General features: G+C 41.7%; 1 protein-coding gene across 2 annotated transcripts in view; it reads right to left on the reverse strand.

Annotated features, from left to right (window-relative positions):
• Window positions 1–15,588: 15,588 nt before the first annotated feature.
• Window positions 15,589–23,135, reverse strand: part of LOC115175045 (AF4/FMR2 family member 2) — a 170,658-nt gene continuing 163,111 nt past the window's right edge. For both annotated transcript variants that reach the window (XM_029734199.1, XM_029734189.1), the window contains 2 exons: window positions 22,455–22,684; window positions 15,589–21,469 (listed from right to left, as the gene is read on the reverse strand). In XM_029734199.1, coding sequence (XP_029590059.1) covers window positions 21,348–21,469; window positions 22,455–22,684 — 352 coding nt within the window. In that variant the 3' untranslated portion in view covers window positions 15,589–21,347. The remainder of the gene's footprint in view (window positions 21,470–22,454; window positions 22,685–23,135) is intronic.

The following is a 23,135-nucleotide window of genomic DNA, read 5'->3' on the forward strand; positions in this document are numbered from 1 at the left end:
TAATTGGTTGCACCAGATCTTATTTAGGGGCTTCATAGCAAAGGGGGTGAATACATATGCAGGCACCACTTTTCCGTTTTTATTTATTTGGGATTTTTTGAAACAAGTCATTTTTTCCATTTCACTTCACCAGTTTGGACTATTTTGTGTATGTCCATTACATGAAATCCAAATAAAAATCTATTTAAATTACAGGTTGCAATGCAACAAAATAGGAAAAACGCCAAGGGGATGAATACTTTTGCAAGGCACTGTACATGTAAGAAATGAAACCTTTTACCTCTTTCCTCTCGAGCCACAGTTTATCAGTTATAGGTTTACCCATGGGCTGAATCCTACCTCCCTGCTGAGTGGCAATATAGTGCCTAACCTGTAGGTACTTGAAGAAATGAGTTTGAGGTAATTGAAAATGAGATGCCAGTTGTTAAAAGGAAAGTAGTTCACCTTCTCTATACAGATGACCAAATGTTTTAATTCCTTTGTTGAATCAAGAAAATGTAATACCATCTCTCAGGGCTTTGCGTAAGATGGGGTTATTATAGAAAGGTGTTTGTTCATATAGATCTATGCCCTTCTGTTTGTTTACGGACTTCAATCCATATATTTAAAGTGTTTTTAATGAAAGGGTTAGGAGACCTAGCAAAGCTTTAGGTGGGCTAATATAAGGTATAGATGCTAATGTAGTAGGGGTCAGACACTCTTCCTGTCTCCAAGAGGGTGAACTTGTTGTATTTTGCCATACCCACACAGCCTTTAAATGAGATGCCCATTAATACAACTGGAAATCAGGTAGAGTAAGTCCTCCTTCTGAGTATGGTTTGCATAAAGTTGTGAGTTTCACTCTGGGGGGTTTCCCTTTCCACAGAAATGAAGAGACCTTCCTATTAAGTTGTTTGAAAAAAACTTTGGGAATAGGAAAGGGCAAGGGTTGAAAAAGGTACAAGAATTTTGATCCGCCCAATAAGAGAAATTGGTAAATCCTGCCATATATACAGTTCTTACCCAACCTTTTTGAGAAGGAGTATAATTCAGTTGATAGGTCTTCATAATTTCAGGAATTTGCAATCCAAGATGTCATTTTCTGAGGTCTCCAAGAAAACGACTGGTCTAAGGTTGGGTTCTGCATAGCTGCTCTTTTAAAAGGCATAATTATACTCTTTGATAGGTTTATTTTATATCCTGAAAAAGTCCCATATTCTTTCAGGGTGTCACCTAATGTTCAGAGTGATATTTCTGGTTTAGTGAGGTAAAGCAAAATGTCATCAGCATATAGCGAGACCAGATGTTCACTTCCACCTATACGAACACCATGGATGAATGGATGAGATCTAAAAGCTTCTGCCAGTGGCTCTATAGCCAAAGATAAAAGGAGAGGACTAGCGGGACAACCCTGTCTTGTGCCATGTGATAGGGAGAACTGTGAGGAAACATTTCCATTAGTCAGGATCGGAGCTACCGGACATTTGTACAGTAATCTAATCAGACCTACACACTGAGGTCCAATATTCATCCTCTGTAAAACTTCAAACAGGTAGTTCCATTCTATGCGGTCAAAAGCTTTTTCCGCAACTAATGAAGCCGCCACTACAGGTTGTTGGTCATTCTCTACATAATGCATAATATTGAATAATCTTCTGATATTATCAGGAAATGAGCAGTTTCATCACGCACTCCTGCCATCAATTACACACACCTGCCTTCCCTCGTCACGCGCATCAGTGGTATTGGACTCACTCATCACCTGTTATTACCTCTCCTCGTACCTGCTTCGTCTCTCCAGCGTCATCCTATGTGACACAGAGTTGTTATTGGTGCTAAACAATATGTTGATATGAGTGTTCTGAAATGTTACAAAAGTGGGATTATTTAGTATGTGCCAAAACTTCCTGATGGTGGTTGTGTTTTACTGACTGGTAATGAAGCCAGCAGGGCAGAATGATCTGATATACTGTACATCTTGGTGAATACTTATACCCAGTAGTTAAACTTCCCTTTCCTGCAGTAATAAGAAATATGTTGATTCTAGAGTAACTGTTATGGACAGGAGAGTAAAATGAGTATTCTTTAACCTTTTGGTTGTGGAATCTCCATATGTCTACCAGTCCAAAATCTTTCATTTCTGCTTTTAACATTTTAGCTGCCTGTGTGAGGTTGATACTATTAGAGGAAGATCTATCACTGGAAGGTTCTAGTACCAAGTTAAAATCCCCTGCCATTATTATCTCTGATGGGCACGTCAACTTCAAAAAGATGTCTTGGTAAAATGTAGGATCATCGTGGTTAGGCCCATACACATTCACAATGGTAATGGGCTCAGTGTTAATGAAACCTTGAATGATCACAAACCTACCCCCTTTGTCTTTGATCTGAGATTGTAGCTGAAAGGGGAAATGCTTATTAGTGAGTATGGCCACCCCTCTTACCTGAGAGGTGAAAGATGAATAGTACACTTGACCCACCCACTCTCTCTTCAGTTTATCATGCTCAGAGTCAGTCAGGTGTGTCTCCTGAAGAAGGGCTATATCAACCTTATGCTGCTTTAAATAATTCAGAATACGTTCTTTGCTTGACTGGGCATTTAGTACCCCTAATGTTAAGTGTCATAAATGTATATTTATTAGGTGCTGACATCTTTAAAGAAACAATTGCGTTGAGTGTATACAACTTGTACAAAATGAAATTATGAAAGTATATAATAGTAAACATCTCAGGAGCTAATACCCTGAGCCTACCACAAACCCACCCAACCCCCTCCTCAACTGAGGGAGTTAAAGAACCCATACCCTTCGACGCTAGTCTTTAAACTAGATGTACCTGCTATGCATAGCATCACCCGAATAAGGATAATTCTAAATGATATGTATATGGCATTTGAAGTGCATTGACCGTTTCTTGTAACATGAAAATATTGTTAGTCGAGTAACAAAATACAATTTGAATCAAAGTGGCAAACATCAGCTACAATAATGATCAGACTATTTTGCTCCGCCTGAGCATGTCTCAACAACAACAACAACAAAAAACGAGGATGCGTTCATCGTCACCAACAGAGCCTACCCGCACACCCAAATGTCAACTAATCGGCATTCCTAAGGCGCCCTGAAACCTGTACCGCGCAGTGACAAAAGCGATGACCACAAACACACCCAAGCAGCACAGGAAAAAAGACATCAAGATATGATGAATAAATTAAAACATTTACCCTAAAATAGGGACAAGTAGTTAAACAATCACCATCCTCCTGAGTTCACCCTCCCCTCCAAAATATTATATATACACATGTACGCACATACACAACTCTAAACTTTGATTTAGACGACACTACAGTGGTAGGCTTGATTACCAACAACGACGAGACGGCCTACAGGGAGGAGGTGAGGGCCCAGTGTCCAGTGGCCTACAGGGAGGAGGTGAGGGCCCAGTGTGGTGTCAGGAAAATAACCTCACATTCATCGTCAACAAAACAAAGGAGATGATCGTGGACTTCAGGAAACAGCAGAGGGAGCACCCCCTATCCACATCGACAGGACAGTAGTGGAGATGGTAGAAAGTTTTAAGTTCCTCGGCATACACATCACGGACAAACTGAAATGGTCCAACCACACAGACAGCGTGGTGAAGAAGGCGCAGCACACCTCTTCAACCTCTGGAGGCTGAAGAAATTCGGCTTGTCACCAAAAACACTCACAAACTTTTACAGATGCACAATCGAGAGCATTCTGTCGGGCTGTATCACCACCTGGTACGGCAACTGCTCCGCCCATAACCGTAAGGCTCTCCAGAGGGTAGTGATGTCTGCACAATGCATCACCGGGGGCAAACTACCTACCCTCCAGGACACCTACACCACCCAATGTCACAGGAAGGCCAAAAAGATAATCAAGGACAACAACCACCTGAGCCACTGCCTGTTCACCCCGCTATCATCCAGAAGGCGAGGTCAGTACAGGTGCATCAAAGCAGGGAACGAGAGACTGAAAAACAGCTTCTATTTCAAGGCCATCAGACTGTTAAACAGCCATCACTAACATTGAGTGGCTGCTGCCAACTTATTGACTCAACTCCAGCCACTTTAATAATGGAAAAAGTGATGTAATAAATGTATCACTAGCCACTTTAAACAATGCCACTTCATATAATGTTTACATACCCTACATTACTCATCTCATATGTATATACTGTACTCTACACCATCTACTGCATCTTGCCATCTTGATGTAATGTATCACTAGCCACTTTAAACAATGCCACTTTTATATGTTTACATATCCTACATTACTCATCTCATATGTATATACTGTACTCTATACTATCCACTGCATCTTGCCTATGCCGTTCTATACCATCACTCATTCATATATTTTTTTATGTACATATTCTTATTAATTCCTTTACACTTGTGTGTATAAGGTAATTGTTGTGAAATTGTTAGGTTAGATTACTCGTTGGATATTACTGCATTGTCGGAACTAGAAGCACAAGCATTTCGCTACACTCCCATTAACATCTGCTAACCATGTGTATGTGACAAATAACATTTGATTTGATTTGAAAGCTATCAGCTAACTGGCAATTAGACCGAGATAAAAATAGTTTCAGGTTGGATATTCGAGGGATATTTGCGCTTTCAAACCTCAATAGCTTTCAAACCACTTGAGCCACAGACTCCAAATAGGTGTCATGATGTTGGAAAAATTGCGCATAACATTGCACAGGTCTTATTTTCACGATTTGGACATTAATTTGCTTTGCAAAGCTAAGAAACGTGGTAATGTGTGCAGCATTTTGTATTCCTAGTTGAATTAGTTAGGATCGTTAACAAAGTACTAACTTTTTTTACATTGAATTTCAATAGCTCCTTGGTCATGTGACACTCAGTGGGCTTACGCATTGCACACCCTTTAGTTTGTTCATTTTCATCTCACACGATTTTACATGAATGTCAAAAACATTCTAATTTCAATAGCTATTTGGTCATGTGACCTACTGGAACCAAACAAGGTTCAGAATGTACAATCAGTGGGCCTACACATTGCACACCCTTTAGTTTGTCCATTTTCATCTCACATGTTTTTCATGACATTTTTTAACTAGGCCTACACTCCCTGCCCGCCTGCCTGCTCTCTCACTGGGCCTGAGAGTGTATAGCTTACTCCCTGGAATTACAGACCTCCACACCTACTCTCCCGACCCGGTCAACACCCCTCTCCCTTGGCCTTAGAGTATAGCTTACTCTCTGGAATTACTAAGACGTCTATAGTCCCACTGTCAGGAACCACGTGCACCTGGTAACCCGAAACATGCTCTATGCACCTGGTAATTCAAAACAGGCTCTGTGGACCTGGTAACCCGAAACAGGCTCTGTGCTCCTCGTGACCCGCCCGCTTTTATCTGCTCACAGACTAAATCCCCAACCCAAGCTCCACAGCCTGAGTGCTGAGTCCAGACTCTGAGTGCCCCCTGCCTTGGGGAAGGCGTCTTCGTGCACCTGGTGACCTTTTGACTTCCACAGCAAGTCCCAACCTGACTCACAGTCCCACCAGAGGACGGGCCCAGGCAGATGGGCTATCACCACCTAGCCACCTACCTATCCAGAGCCAAATGTCTTATGCCTTCTACCCGCCTGCCTGGGCTCTCTCACACTCTGTGTCTGGCTTCTGGCCCCTGGCCATTCTCCATGCACCTGATAACCCGTAAGTAAAGAAGGAGGAAGGTGGAGGAAGATGCATTCCGTCCACCAACAAACTCTTCGATCGAGGGCTGACTTTCAATAGATTGCAGCTAGTGAGCTGCTCTGCTACGTACGAAACCCTGACCCAGAATCAGGTCATCTACGAGTGATTTAGCATCAAGTTCCCAACAAACATGCGGTGCGCAATAGGAGAGGAGCAGCAACTCAACCCCTATCATCAAATTGACATTCATTCGAGTCACGCCCGGTGGTATCATCAGAGGCTTTTCTGTCTAACAAACTGGACATCAGTTGCCACTACTTACCTTTAGCGGGCTTTAACTGGGTTTTTACACCCAATCGACATCAAGTGCCAGCGCAATACATAGGCTTGAGAACCAAATACACATCGCAGTATCTAGCGGCACCATCGACCGGGTGTCGGAAGAAGCAACAGAAAATAAACATCCCCTTTCAATAATTTGCTTGCCGAGTCAGCCCTCCGGGACAGAGCCATAGGAACCACCTTTACCAGCACTTCATCGATATTTCTCACTTTGACATGAGGTGGTCACAGTCACCCCACGGGTGATTTGAGTGAGACCGTGACAGGTGGGTACGCTCCTTTGAATTTCATCAAGTTGACATTCTGTGATCCATGCCCAGTGGGAACCTAGGCTTCTTCTGTCCGTTTTATGGTTCCGCAGTAAATCAATGGGCGTGGATGGTACTACCCACATCAGATGTTGGCCTCCCTCCCCAGACAAGCTGGAGATATTTCTCCCCACTTCGTAGGGCATGAGCCAGATCCATGCAATGCCCTATCACAGTAGTACCAATGGGTTTATTCTCCGCCTCAAGTCTAGTGAGCATAGAGGAGACCTCACCACCTACAATGTGTGGGGCTGGTGAATGCTGTAGCTGGGGAGATCCACAAGGGCCCGGCGCGCGTAAAGAGTTTCCGCCACCAACAGTCGGGCCCAACCCCCCACCGGTCCGCCTTTGGCCTGCCGATGGACACCACTCCGACGAACCCCCGCATGCAGCCCCTTGAAAGACCGCGAGATGGGCCGCACAATGAACTTCCAATGGTCGCAAGAGGAGCAGGAGTAAAATCGTGTAGGATGAAAATGGACAAACTAAAGGGTGTGCAATATACAAGGGTAGTCAGTGGACATTCTGAACCTTGTTTGAAGTCAGTAGGTCACATGACCAAGGGGCTATTGAAATTTGAAAGTTCAAAGAATTCATGTAAAATCATGTGAGATGAAAATGGACAAACTAAGGGTGTGCAATGTGCAGGCCCACTGGTTGTACATTATGAACCTTGTTTGAAGTCAGTAGGTCACATGACCAAGGAGCTATTGAAATTATAAAGTTTAAACATTTCATGTAAAAACTTGAGATGAAAATGGACAAACTAAAGGGTGTGCAATATAGAAGGGTAGTCAGTGGACATTCTGAACCTTGTTTGAGGTCAGTAGGTCACATGACCAAGGAGCTATCTCTGAAAAACAGAACATGTATGTAAAATTGTCTGAGATGAAAATGGACAAACTAAAGGGTGTGCAATATGTATGCCCACTGAATGAAAATTCTGAACCTTGTTTAAAGCCGGTAGGACACATGACCAAGGAGCTATTGAAATAAAAACAATTAAATAAATAATTTAAAATAGTGCAAGATGTAAATCGACAAATAAATGTGTGTGTCTATGCCATCTGGTTAGCTAGAATCAGTTTTGAAAGTTTTAGGAGTATTGGTTAAAGAGCTGTTGAAATTTGAAACATTTGATTTGTCACTATGTTGACGGTCCCTAACTGCTGTTGGTGGACGTAAGGACAACTACAGGCGAATACACAACCTGAACCTGTCTTTATCTCGGTAGCAATTAGGCGGCCAGCCAGTGAGTAGATTATCCCTGCCTTTGTATCACTGACGCTAGTATACATCTCTAACAATAAACAAGCCAGCAAACGTAATAGTAGCTAAAATTCCCTTAGTAATTTAAACAACATAGTTAGGCTTGAAACCCAGTCAAAAATCACATAACTATTTAACCAAACCCGACTGGACCTGGACAGCAAAAATGTAGCTACCTGGCATAGTGTGGCTGTAGATAGTCACACCCTTGTAAACTTAGCTAGCTGGCTAAATAGCACAGCCAACATTAGCTATGATCCAACTTTTCCTCGCCAGTCATTATCGCGCTAGCCATCTAGCCAGCCAGCCAGCCAGCCAGTCGATCATATGAGTAATTTCGTTGTATCCTAATGTTCTAACAGTTCACTTTTCACTGTATCCAAGTTTAAAAAACAGTTCCTCATAATGTAGTAGACGAGAACAAGTCTTCTTTCATCATGTATGTTTCAGCCATCTGGTCATATGTGCGCTCACCATTCTAGGTTTCGATCCACAAAGTCACCGAGTAGCGCAGGCCGTATGCCAAACCATCCTGACGTAGACGCCTCTTCAGTGGGGAGAAAGATCCTGAAAGATCATGATTCAGGTGTTGTGCCGAAAATATCCCCCCTGCCAGAAGTTTGTTCTTTAGAAAGTATTTGACTCTGATGTGTGACTCTAGCCGCAAAATTAAGGAAATTAGAAGGTGGGGGGATTTTCGGCACAACACCGGCAAGATCATGATTCTGGCATCTCCATACTTGAGCTCTCCCTTTGCTCGGGCAGCAGAGAGGATGTGAACAGTGTCCTGGTATCGTATACATTTTATAACAAATGCCCTGGGTGCAACCTGGCCAGGCAGCCACCTCCATAGGCGGCTGCATCGATTTCCAGTAGGTGTGGCGAAGTGGGTAGATCCAGGATTTTGGGAATCCATTCCTGTAAAAAGGAGATGGCGTCTCTTACCTCCACGGCCTCCAGGAAACCTTGAAGTCTGAAATGGAGGAAAACTCGCAGGGAGGCGAGGAAAACTCGCCTCCCTGCGGACCTGGCATCCTTTCACTCCCTCCTCTCTACATTTTCCTCTTCTGTCTCTGCTGCTAAAGCCACTTTCTACCACTCTAAATTCCAAGCATCTGCCTCTAACCCTAGGAAGCTCTTTGCTACCTTCTCCTCCCTCCTTAATCCTCCTCCCCCTCCCCCCCTCCTCCCTCTCTGCGGATGACTTCGTCAACCATTTTGAAAAGAAGGTTGATGACATCCGATCCTCGTTTGCTAAGTCAAACGACACCGCTGGTCCTGCTCACACTGCCCTACCCTGTGCTTTGACCTCTTTCTCCCCTCTCTCTCCAGATGAAATCTCCCGTCTTGTGACGGCCGGCCGCCCAACAACCTGCCCACTTGACCCTATCCCCTCCTCTCTTCTCCAGACCATTTCCGGAGACCTTCTCCCCTACCTCACCTCGCTCATCAACTCATCCTTGACCGCTGGCTACGTCCCTTCCGTCTTCAAGAGAGCGAGAGTTGCACCCCTTCTGAAAAAACCTACACTCGATCCCTCCGATGTCAACAACTACAGACCAGTATCCCTTCTTTCTTTTCTCTCCAAAACTCTTGAACGTGCCGTCCTTGGCCAGCTCTCCTGCTATCTCTCTCAGAATGACCTTCTTGATCCTAATCAGTCAGGTTTCAAGACTGGGCATTCAACTGAGACTGCTCTTCTCTGTGTCACGGAGGCTCTCCGCACTGCTAAAGCTAACTCTCTCTCCTCTGCTCTCATCCTTCTAGACCTATCTGCTGCCTTTGATACAGTGAACCATCAGATCCTCCTCTCCACCCTCTCCGAGCTGGGCATCTCCGGCGCGGCCCACGCTTGGATTGCGTCCTACCTGACAGGTCGCTCCTACCAGGTGGCGTGGCGAGAATCTGTCTCCGCACCACGTGCTCTCACCACTGGTGTCCCCCAGGGCTCTGTTCTAGGCCCTCTCCTATTCTCACTATACACCAAGTCACTTGGCTCTGTCATATCCTCACATGGTCTCTCCTATCATTGCTATGCAGACGACACACAATTAATCTTCTCCTTTCCCCCTTCTGATAACCAGGTGGCGAATCGCATCTCTGCATGTCTGGCAGACATATCAGTGTGGATGACAGATCACCACCTCAAGCTGAACCTCGGCAAGACGGAGCTGCTCTTCCTCCCGGGGAAGGACTGCCCGTTCCATGATCTCACCATCACCTTGTGTCCTCCTCCCAGAGTGCTAAGAACCTTGGCGTGACCCTGGACAACACCCTGTCGTTCTCCACTAACATCAAGGCGGTGACCCGATCCTGTAGGTTCATGCTCTACAACATTCGCAGAGTACGACCCTGCCTCACACAGGAAGCGGCGCAGGTCCTAGTCCAGGCACTTGTCATCTCCCGTCTGGATTACTGCAACTCGCTGTTGGCTGGGCTCCCTGCCTGTGCCATTAAACCCCTACAACTCATCCAGAACGCTGCAGCCCGTCTGGTGTTCAACCTTCCCAAGTTCTCTCACGTCACCCCGCTCCTCCGCTCTCTCCACTGGCTTCCAGTTGAAGCTCGCATCCGCTACAAGTCCATGGTGCTTGCCTACGGAGCTGTGAGGGGAACGGCACCTCCGTACCTTCAGGCTCTGATCAGGCCCTACACCCAAACAAGGGCACTGCGTTCATCCACCTCTGGCCTGCTCGCCTCCCTACCTCTGAGGAAGCACAGTTCCCGCTCAGCCCAGTCAAAACTGTTCGCTGCTCTGGCACCCCAATGGTGGAACAAGCTCCCTCACGACGCCAGGACAGCGGAGTCAATCACCACCTTCCGGAGACACCTGAAACCCCACCTCTTTAAGGAATACCTGGGATAGGATAAAGTAATCCTTCTAACCCCCCCCCCCCTAAAAGATTTAGATGCACTATTGTAAAGTGCTTGTTCCACTGGATATCATAAGGTGAATGCATCAATTTGTAAGTCACTGTGGATAAGAGCGTCTGCTAAATGTCGTAAATGTAAATGTCTTCCAACTTCTTGTATTTTTGGTCCACGTCCTCGCCAACATCCAGGATGGCAGCCTGGTGGTCAGTATGGTCTTTTCTAACTTTGTCACTCGTCCCTTTGTGACTTTTTGGTGTTCGGGGAGTTTATCGAAAAGCACATCAATTTTGCTGAGGTGTTCAGAAAGTGTCTCTTAGATTTTTGTTATACCCTTGTCCATCCCCATTCTGAACCATGCTGGTCCTTCTTCCGAGCTAGCATCTGCTGAGGCCGAAGAAGGGCTGTCAGAGGGGGGCCATTTTTCCATACCTCGTCTGAGGCTTTGACATATTGGGCATCTTTTGTTTTCGCGATAAAATATTTTATGTTTTAACTTCCAACTCACTATTAACATACAGGTAAACCATATAAAAATGGCTTAAATTTTTTTGAAAGTTTGAGGACGCTATGCAGACTCCTCTTGTTAGAGCTTCGCCATTGCTGGAAGTCCAGGGAAGGTGTTCTTAATGTTTTGTATACTCAGTGTATTTGACAAAGCATTAGCAAAAACATTTTTCGATATAATTATAGTGTTAAATAGATGTGAAAATATATTCTAAAATGCATTTTTTATGTATTTTGGAAAGTATTTTGAAATACATTAAACACATTTTCCGATGCATTTAACATATATTCTAATATACAATTTACATACATTTATATACTGTATATACATTTTAAATACATTCCGTAATATATATTGGAATGTATTGAAAATGTGTTAAAGAAATAAAATGTTATCCATTATTTGGCCAATTTTAAATATTTCAAATGTATCCTAAAAAAATATATAAAAAATATGTTTTACTTTTTTTTTTAATCTGTATGGCTCCCAGCCATCGAGAGCAGGAAACAGACAGAGAGAGGTGTCTTGAAAGTGAACCCCTCTAATCAGCTCTGAGGGTCCTTTAGCCTGCCAGAGAGAGAAAGGGGGAGAGAGAGAGCCTTTGGCTGCTCCACTTAGTTGAAACTAGGGTTATGGTTAGGGTTAAGGTTGAGCCGGGGTGTGGACATGAAACTATGGTTAGAGCACGGATGATGGGTCTGGTCCACGGGGTTCACTGTGCTTCCTTCCTGTGTCTCATAACAAAAGGGTCAATTAATCAATCAATGAATTAACTGATCAGCACACTGGACATCTCACTTTAACATCACCTCATGTCACCTGTCTGGAGAGAAACAGTATCTGCTTCCTTTAATCATATCAATGAAAGTGCATAGTACTGTAGTCCCAAAATGAAGTACGCATACCTTTGGTCTGATTTCACAAAATGTTGTAGAGCACTAAACAAAACCACCAACTCTCTATATACAACCACAACAAGAAAAATACCATATTGAAATTAAGACAGTGGGATAGTGAAACATAATGTTTCAACCTGTCTAAAGACTTCAGATCTGTAGTCGGGTGGGGGTGTAGACTAGAGTGGATCAAGGGGTCTGTCTGCTGCATGGGGGTGTAGAGTGGATCAGTGAGGAGGTCTGCTGGTGCACAGAGTCACATTAGAGGGCAGGCGGCAGGTTTGATTTGTCAGCAGATAAATGATGGCTCCACATCTGGAACAGTTTGGCAAATAAATAACGGCTGATGGCTCGTACATCATCAGCTTCCCTCCAATCTGCCAGGGGAAAGAGAAAATAAATTCTTATTATAACCTTGGGAAGCCCAACAGATATTTTCAAATAAGGCGGCTGTGATTTCTTGGGGGGAGAAAGCTGTTCTTTGTCAAGTGCCAGGCGTAATAAAAGCCAGACTATTGCCACATCCGAGAGTGGGGCTGCCTGTGTGCATTGATCTATGATGACTGAGGCTGCTCCTGACAGACAGACACACTGTCACTGGCCCACATGGAAATATTTCCTGCTGACATGCACTGACAAGCTGTGCCTCAGCAGGGCTGCTCCACACGTCAGCCAGGAGAACACTCACAATCCGATTGGGCAAACGCCATCATTGGGGAATTATTTCTCAAATGGCCTTTTAATGAAAATAATTGGAATCCAGAAGTGAACAACAGGGCCAATTTCAGGGCTCTACAAATTGTAAATTGCTCGCTGCTGCTTTTCATTATGATGAGGATAGTAGTAGTTTATGAAATTTATATCAGAGAATATCTCTACTAAATATACAATATACTGAAGGAAATCCTTAACCTAAAATTACTGTCCACAACTGTTTAGATGGCATTTTATCAGCACAATAAAATAAACTATATATCTATTAATAGAGAGAGAGATTTCCAAAACTTTCTATCTAACCAATACTGAATATTACATTTTCTCTGGACCATGACCGACTGTCAAATGAAGCTGGGCCCAGAGGCCACATGTGCTGAGTGTCAGAGGGAGCCAACCTCATGAAGTCTGTGTCTATCAGAATAACAGGTCTTTGTTACCAAACCTCCTGGTAATCCCATGAAGGCAGAGTAAGGAACGTCCCACTAGGCACAGATGTCAGTTCAGCATCTAGTTTTGATTTATATTTGGTTGAGATGTCAACTAACATGAACTCAATGTGAAGTCAACAACAAATGCCCTTAAGTTGATGACTTTTTTCAAATCTAATCAATCTAATCAGATTTCCACGTTGATCAGACGTCATCAACGTCATCAGATAGATTTTTGTTGTTGAAACGACGTGGAAACAATGTTGATTCAACCAGTTTTTGCCCAGTGGGGAGGAATCATTTTGGTAAATTGTCATTACCCACGTCTTGGAGAAGCAAGAAGAAAATAGGATTATTTAGTCTGATCTGCATGTAAAACCAAAGAATGTGAATGAAATGTTTAATCAAAAAACCTTTCAGCAGGATCTGTCAGATAAATGCTCACTGAGTCATGCTTTCACATCTATCAAGATTACATAATTTTTTAATGACTTATTTCACATGACTGAGCAGGTGAATGACAGTTTGAGCTTTATGGTGAATGGTGGAGTTGGGATGAGAGATTTACTGCCTAGATTTATACACATATTTACGTACATGGACATAGTCTCTTCCCACATGAGTGGCAAAGCAAGCCTACTGTTGATATAATTTGATCTTTTGGGAGAGATACTGTTCAAACTAGCTCTTTTAGACAAAGACAAAGCCACGTGGATAGAGAATGCCTTAACAATCAGACTGATTGCCTGGCTATGAACTGCATGTGAAACCAAGATGTAATAAATGAAATGGAGCCGTCTGTGCATCTAAAGCAGGTGGAATCTAACAAGCAAGCCAATTACTGAGCAGTGCAATGTGATGTGCTGTGCTGTTCTCACCAGGCACGGAGTTTAATCAAGAATCATTCAATTAAGTGCTAAACATACTCAAGTCAGTACTGCTGCGCTGTAAATGAATGTGAATAGGAAATCTCACATCCCTGCATTTTAATAAATGAAGAGATTGAGGAAAGCAATATTTTTAAATGACCACTTTGAAAATATATTGTCAGTGAGTGTAAGTGGATCTTCCTTAATGTTATCTGTTAAACACTTTTAATCAACACACAATCTGTGTTTACGATCCATGGAGGTATCTAGAAAATATATTCTGTTTGAAAACGGGTTACCCAAAAGGTCATTTTGAAGAGGAAGAGCAATATACAGTACTTATTAGTTTGAGTGTACAATTTTCAATGTGTGGGAGAGAAAAAAACGGTTCCTTTGGATTAATGCCAGTGCATATAGTGTCGTGTGTGGCCTGTAGCATGGCCCATACATTTTCCTTGGAAAAACAGACCCTTATTTGGCTTGGCATGCATTTGTATTAAGCAGTCTACTTAGACATACAACCTGTCATTTAACATGTAGCCAGTTCCTCCTGAATTTCGCGCAGAGAAAAAAAATCAGTCACCAGATTAATGAGATGCTTTGACTTGTGAATTTGCAATGGTAACCTGCAGATATATAGCTGTAGCAGTTGAAACATTACCTTGCTGGTGCGCAATGCATGGAAATGTATCTTTGAGATGATTTTATTGCATGGTTACCTTAAGCAATTAAATCAATAAATCTTACTTGTCAGCAGGCTGGCTCGGTGCCACAGACACATTAAATGCTTAGAGTCAGTAAATAGAAGCCTTTTTGACTCCTCATTTGGGAAATTATTTAGCAGGTGGGATCCCTGTCCCCACACAAAAATACTTCCATTTGGCCTTTTTAAACACTTTAAAGAAGCCACTGCCTTCCAATGCATCAGGATCCTCTTAAATTAATAAGGTGTGCTGGAGCATGCAAATTGTTCCTGCAATGAATAAATACGAAGCCATTAGTTCCATAAAGAATGCACTGTAATGAGGACCAGTAACTCCCACCACAGGCTAATTCAGATGAGAACCAGTGTAATGCTGCTGATTACAGGGGATTTATCATACAGGGAGATACAGATACAATTTCATGTCCCCCTGTGAATGTGTGAGTTAAGTTCACCTCTCCTCTAATCATATTCCTGGCCTGTTTCTCTAATCCTTGTGTCTGTTGTGGGAATCTGATGATGGCGTTTACTGTGGAGAGAAAGAGTTAATGTTGTGTTAATGTTGTGATGGCAGTCAGTAGGCTGGTGTGACAGGACTGTTGCTGTACTATCTCACATCTCAGGTGACTGTGTTTCCCCTCAGAAATGATGGCCTTGATTATAAAACAGATTATATGAAGTTTGTTGTTAAAATATTTAATTTACTATACTGACATTAGTTTGGAGAATAAATGGTAAATCCTAAATACATAGCTAGCTGGTTATTACATTTTTATTGTAATATTACAATTCTAAGGAGACTAATGGTATTCTCACAAGTCGTTAAACGAAGGGATGCAATCATTAAAACGAGATGCCAACGAATCATGATTTTACTCAAGGCAACTCTGATGTAATGTGCATTCCCCAATTAAATTCATCAGATACTTGATAATGGTATCCAATAATGGTATCCAATCAGAACAGTGATTGGAAATGAAATAACAGGAGAGGAACAATTTCACCGGTTCATACCATTTTTATTCCATTTTTTTCAGACATTAAACATTTAAAAACAACATAACTATCATTTAAATGTTTGATCATTACATAAAACAATTTTATTATAAAATACAATAGGCAAAAATAATAATAAAAAATGGCAGAACTTGTGCAACACATTTGAAATACAAAGCTAACCAGGCAGGAAGTTTCTTTGATACATAACGCATTTTTAATGAATCCTTACAACTATACGTTAATAAATCCATAGCATAACAGTTACCCTGCTCTGTACAAAAAATAACAAACTAAAAACTACAGCATGCCTGAACTAAGACAACTTCTGTCTTTGAATTTTCTGTTTACAACATTGTCCATCTTTAAACTGTTGACAAAACGTCAGTGAGAGAAAATACAACATTGTCCATCTTTAAACTGTCGACAAAACGTCAGTGAGAGAAAAGGCTATTTACTTGGAATGGTAACCCTGTTCTTCCCTGATGTCTGACCAACATCGTACATCGTTTAGGGAATAGGTAGCATTTAAGTATTATATAAAGCTTGAGCCTTGAGGAACAGTATGTCATTGGGCTAATTTATGGATATCCACATTGCTAACTGTTTTATAAATTAATTGCTTTTAGAACACTGTGAAGGATTTATATTAATGTAACAATGCTGCATTTCACAGTTAAAATGGATCTGACTGAAATGTTGCCAGAACTGACAGTGATTGTTCCATATCTGAAAAACATGTTGGTTAAAGTAATTGAGCAGTTTTATCTCTAAGGCTTGAACATAGGGAACAGATCTTTGGGAAATCGCTCTACTTTTCACAATAAATTTGTCCATCTGCAACATCACAACGTTACAGAATTTCAATAATACTTTCAGAAATACAATTGTATCAAAAGCACATGATTTTTCTTCAAATGTGTATCCCATTTGGTTAATAAATGGCTGTAAATTGTAGTTAATCTATTTAAGCAAGTAGGAAGCACAGCCATGATAAGTAAATGCCTTTTTTCTGTTGTTGACTGAAACTGTACATTAGTTTATATAATCTTGTTGTCTCTCTTTGCAAAATGAAGTGGAGGAGGTTACAGAGAAATGACACTCCAGGTGACATTGGAATGACTGAAACGCCAAGGTCACACAGGACAGACTACCAAAAGATCATAGGTTAAGGGGTGGTAATATGTCACTGGTCAGCAATACACTCATGTCAAGGCAATGGATTTCCAATGCATTTTTGTCAGCTTTGGGCAGTCAAAAATAAGTAATATATATTCCATATGGTACAATCCTTTACACCGGAGGACATAAACCATAAAGCACCTCATCATTCTATACAGATATAAACAGCAAAGGGATCTATGGATAACTGTTCTTCATTTTCCCTAACGCATGTCTGCTACTGCTTTAAGACACCAAGAAGCTGAATGAAGGGTTTGACATATAGTTGAATGAAGCTACATATACCAACTGTTGACTTCAATTTGCATAACCACCAGTTCTGATGACCGAAGGTCAACATGCACTATTGTTAGTGACACCAAGTGACTGGCAATGGTTTGCTGTCACAGACACAAGCCATTTAGATTACAAACCAATTACACTAAATTATTCTGCTAATAGGTATGTTCATGTGCTATGAGAACCCAGTCCAAGTTGTATCAGTCATATTAAATATGACACAATAATCACTGAATATGAATCAACATTGAGTCATACGGTCGTTAATTGACTAACATGGTACGGTGCATTGTGTTAACTAAGTGTTATTTACAGTGCTTCATTTGCAGAGCGATCAGAATGCTTCCAGCTGGGACAATGTTAAAGGAAAACTCCACCCAAAAACATGTGATGCAAAGCGTGTTATACCGGCTGTAAAACTGTATTTGTAAAGTTATATATCTTTAAAAAACTTGATTGCTGACAAGCAAAACCTTTTGGGACTATATCAACAATGTACTATTGAAACAAATACCAAAAGATAGTTTTTGTGTGGAATTTTCCTTTAATTGGAGATAATTGTTCCCAATACTTGTTTTCAATGTAGTGGAACAATTGAACAAGAGATAACAAAAACACCAAAATGACAGACTTCAGCCAAGCTATAAGGCTTGGTGTTGTACTCACTCACTCCAGGAAAAAAAGCAGGTTTAAAAAAAAAGAAGAAATTATGATTAAAAACATGATAAATATACAACAATTTGTAACACAATAATATTGTGTTGATAGTCTGTCAGATTTCTTCTAGGTATAATAATAATCATAATGAGTTTGATAGCAGAAATGGTTGGTTTTGACTCCCACTGTGCTGACATCCCTCCTTGTCTCTGCCTTAGATGAGTCTGATTTGTTTGCATTGGATCTAATCGCAGTGAACCTAGGAAAACATCCTTTGAACATTAACACTGCATGAGGGCCTAACTCTTATTGATTCTGCTTTTAAGTAGTGCCTGATTGTAATAAATACTGTTCAGGCTTTAAACTGAGAAGACGCAGAAGGTGAGCTGCACTTCATACTGTACCTACTCTAGCTAGTATAGTTTACATATTTTTGTTTACTCTGCAATGCGTCAAAGATTTGTATGCTATTTTCAATAAAATTCTCTAGAAGTATTCATTTTAAAATGAAAATTCCTGTATTCATAAATCTATCTAGGAAATATCAACATTTGTAGCAGCAATATAAAAACAAGCCAATTAGGGACTCATTTAATGAGTAGTAATTCCTTCCTGATATGTTATCATCATCACCTGGTTTTACCAAACAAAGGACTAGGTCACACCATAAATTGGCTTGTAACACTGTCAGTCCAGATGGCACCTCATTCAACGTTTCACGATTTCCTTGTTTTAGACATAAAACCGTAGATTTAAAACAAAAACTGATTCTGTTCTCCCTGGTAGGCATAAGCCAATTTGATTCAGCCTTTCCTCATTGTGGAATGAATGCAAAACATTAGCTGCTCCTCTTCGGTGCCAGACTGGGGCTGAGTATGGAGCTGGTTGTTTATATCAGATGATGGATGAGAGAGAGTGAGAGAGAGGAGAGAGGGAAGAGAGAGAGAGAGAGAACAGAGTGCCAGTGCTGCTTGGTGCTGTTGACTAGCTGCCAAAGGGCCACAGATTTCCCTGACAGAATGGCCTGTCTCTAGCGTGAATAGGAACAGCTGGGAAAAGCCACTGGAAGTGTACAAACTGCTTCCCTCATAGGGGCAAAGACAGTTGGCTAATTTGGACTGGAGGAGAAAATGTGATCATTTGCATAAAAAATTATGCACATGCTTCATTTTCCCTCAACTCAACATTGACTGATAGTTATGAGATTATTATCACAAGTTGTTGCAAAAGGCAAAATGAAAAATGCACTTCAGATACAGTACAAAGAAAGTTTAAGTTGTTAGGTTCGCTTTCATATTTCTCAATTCATTTAGTTACATTAAGACTGGTGTAGATATTGCTATTACCATATGGTGTGGCATCCTACAGCTTTAAAATAGATTTGGAATTGAATGAGCACTGTTTTTGAGGTTACAATAGAATGTAGGCTACAACACTGTTCCATAAAACAACACTGAATGACATTAAATCTAAATAAGACAGTTAATGGATCAACATCAAGTGATTTTTGTTTTATCAATAATTTGTTCAGTCTTTTCTTGTGACATTCCAAAACACTTAATTGGGCCTAAAATCAAGTGATAAAAACTCCAAACATCGTTCTAAATGCCAGAAACACTGAACGTGAATTAAGTGCATTTGTCTTTTGATTCTGCTCTTGTTCTAAGTAACAAGATAATTAACACAATTACCGCTATTATCCAGCTATTGCTGTAAATGGGTTGGAGTGTTAATCTATTGATTCTAGGTGATCACAGTAAGTCACATTAAGCATTTACATGTTCAAGCGTTTCTGAATATCCTGTTCAGCATCCTCTAAACATCAACTGAGTTAAAAATTTGATACATGTCACACATTTGCAATTTTAAAGCCAAACTTGGTATCATACTTGCCAGTAAAAAGTACATGAATAAATTGTGGTTTTATGAAAAAATCTAATATACCAATATGGTATGGAAAAATCATTTAGATTCATTCTTGTTCTTCAATATAGACTCTTAATAATTTTCACCGGATACGGAGGCACTTTGTTTTATCATAGTGAAAATCATATTTCACACATAGCCATGGAGATATGGTCTACTGAAACACACTGTATGGACTGTGCTATAGAGAGAAAGATTTGGAATTGACACCCAGCAAAGAAGAATCCATCCCCAAATCATCTCTGCACAGTGCAACACACACACTTCATTTCAGTTCATTCTCTCACATCACATCCAAATAAAAACAAACAACAACAAACCAACCATCAAACTTCCTCCTTAGGAAAACTGCCTGTATCTCATATAGATGGCATACAGTATGTCCATCAAGCCAAGTTTAAATCTAGGACGATCAAATGTACAACTATGCACATAACACGTAAGAAGTGTTACTATGGATTATGCTTTAAAACTCTACACCTCTCTGTGGACATGCACAACTGAACCAACATTTAATATCAAAAGAGTTGCGATATACAACACAGCAGTTATTGTAGACATCGAAAAAACAATGTAAAGGTCCTCTGTAGCGTTACTGGACTCATTGTGGCGTACACTGTTTGTGGTGGTGCTGTAACAGTGATTATACGATTCATATTAATTTAAACACAGTCTCAGGTGGTGCATCACTTTATGTCTTCCCCGTTCCCTTAGACCCATGGAAAATCAGTGCTGCTTTGGAATAAATCCGGCCTCTTATTACTGTAGGTACAAAAATGACATCGACCCAACAAAAAACACATAGACACCACCAACCTCTAGGGCTAAAAGACACGATCCATATCAGTTGTTATCAGATCTGCTGTAGTTGACTACATTACTATGCAAATTAGAGAAATTGCTTGAGGTGGCAGATTGAATTCGATGATTTGTTGTTCATTTCCAATGTGCAACAAGTCATGGAATTATTTCAAACTATTTGTTGTTCCACTGGGACTTATGGGTAGACATTGACGAACTGTTGCTGTATTTATTATCTGATGTGAGACTGAGGTTTGATGGATCATAAATAAACACCACTATCAGATAGTAGTAAAGAGAGACTTTTCCAACCTGCTTCTGTTGGCCAGTTCATCAAGGCATTGACAAAAACAAAACAATAAAAGAGTTGATACCACTTGTAACTTCATGAGAAATCTGCCTGTTGGAATGGAGGTGTGAACTGTGAACAACGCTCCAGGTGTTCTGAGAGGGCCTTAGTGGTGATCAAAACAACAACAGGGAAATCACATGGCTCGGTCTGGCAGAAAACAACCAAAACAACCACCATACTTCTCCACACAGATCCTTCTCTTCTATTGGCATGCTTTGGAGACAATCCTCAGGTCTTAGGCGGGACTGTCCTTTCATTCACTTTGGGGTTTGGATTTCACTATTTTCTTTCCACATCCAACAGAAATGTCAACTTTGTATTGAGGGAGCAGAGAGACAGACTGTGCAGTAAAGCTGATGATGACATCATGATGACCTCTGACCACAGAGAGTTGACAGTCAGTGGGGTTTTCTGGCTGGCAGAGTGTGGTGGGGGCCCTTGGGGCTGGAGTCAGATGGCTGGAGACTGGGGGTTGCTGGGGATGCTGGCTGGTAGAGGTAGTGATGGATGTGTGAGACAGACAGACAGACATACAGTGGCAGACAGTTCAGTTCTAGTTCCAGCAGCACTATAACATGTGAGCCTCTATCCGTAGCCAGTGCAGTCCTTGGCGTATGTAGCGCACCAGTTCTGTCATGCTGCTGTGTTGGCTCAACGGTTCCATCGTCGAGTCCAGCTCCTGAAAGAACTCTGTAGAAGGAAAGGAAGGGGAAAGAGGGTGAATGAAAGTGAGAGTGTGTGTGTGTGTGTGTGTGTGTGTGTGTGTGTGTGTGTGTGTGTAAGACAAAGACTGACAAGTGTAATAGCATAATGAAGGCTCACATTTATTCAGTCTGTTGTTCATTCCTCTCTTTCCTCCTAATAAACAGTGAGTGACTGAGTCCTGGAATGGCTCAATCCTAAAAGTAACAGCTCTGGTGATCAGTAATTTGCTGAAAGGCCCACCTAGGCTTTATGGTGTCATAACTGCCAATTCCTGTCTCATTTCCACCAAAGACACCATCCAACAGACTCTAATTGAGCCCGTTATGAGTGTCGACAGAGAGGAGGAGAGGGTCAGATCAACTTCTAATGGGGTACTTCTGAGGCTGCGAGAGAGAGAGAGAGCTCTCGCCTCACACAACCACGTAACATGTCGCTTTAATCAGCTAGGCTCAGATAACGGATGGGAAATGACAGAGACACGACACGTCAAACCCTCCATGCACACAGTCAGAGGGGGGTGTCCTCAACATCTCTGGTGGTCTCTCTCTCTCTACATTCACTCACTGATGACAGTAAATGTAAAGGGTTCATCTATTCTCCACATCTAATACAAAATAATGCAGAATACATTAGTACATAAAGAGACCATCCTGAGGGTGATAAAAGGATCTGGCTGGCCTTGGTTCCTAACAGTTAGGAATAATTAGTCATTTATAATGACTATGTACAATGAAAAAAGGTTGAGCATGAATGGAGATGCATGTAATTAAGAAAAATATAGGATAGCATATCAAAAGTGAGGTCACTGTTGTATGAAACTATTACTGATACATCCGCTACAATTACAACAGTACAATTTATGCTACTACTATACACAATCTGCCATTGCTGCTAATACTACAGCTCCAATCCAAACATCCTGTTCTAGAACAGAGAGAAGCTGTGTTGTGTTGTGTCCAGTCTCTAGTACCTTGGCTCTCTGTGGCGAGCTTCTCTGCCGTGTCCCAGTGCTCGTAGCTGCGGAGGATGTTGTTGGTGATGTTGACGTGGCTAGCGGCCATATGATGGATGCGCTGGGGGATGGCCACATTGCTGGAGGCACCGGAGGGACAGGAGCCCGCAAGGCCAGGGCCCGTACTGCTGCTCACCGAACTGACTGGGGAGGGACTCAGAGACAGGGGCGACGGGGTGCCTGTGCTCCTGGGAAGGCAGAGAGACAATACAGGGGTCAGGGGTTAGAGGTGAAAGTTCAGGGCACCACCGCAGAGATAATACTGTACTGTACAACCAATGGACACCAGGGTTAAGTTTAAGGCCCATGCTTTTTGAAATCCTTAAAATGGCTACTTACAGAAACTAAGAAAAAAGATAGTGGAGACATTGATAATCTATGGCAGCTTCACAAATACTGTACCTCATACTGGCTTGTATTGTTTAGGACACTATCAACTCAGGTATTACATACTCATACTGTATATACAGGGAGTAACGTGAATTATATCTATAGGGAGTAACGTGAGATCACAATGAGGACATTTCCCCTTTGAGAGGTTTTTCCCTTCTTAGCTTTCAGACCCAGGGAGACTGATCAGGGAGATTTGAACTGGGTAGGTTTACATTTAGCCAATACATGTTATTTTGTCAGGCTTAA

The sequence above is a fragment of the Salmo trutta genome, chromosome 3, assembly GCF_901001165.1.
Source record: "Salmo trutta chromosome 3, fSalTru1.1, whole genome shotgun sequence".
NCBI lineage: Eukaryota > Metazoa > Chordata > Actinopteri > Salmoniformes > Salmonidae > Salmo > Salmo trutta.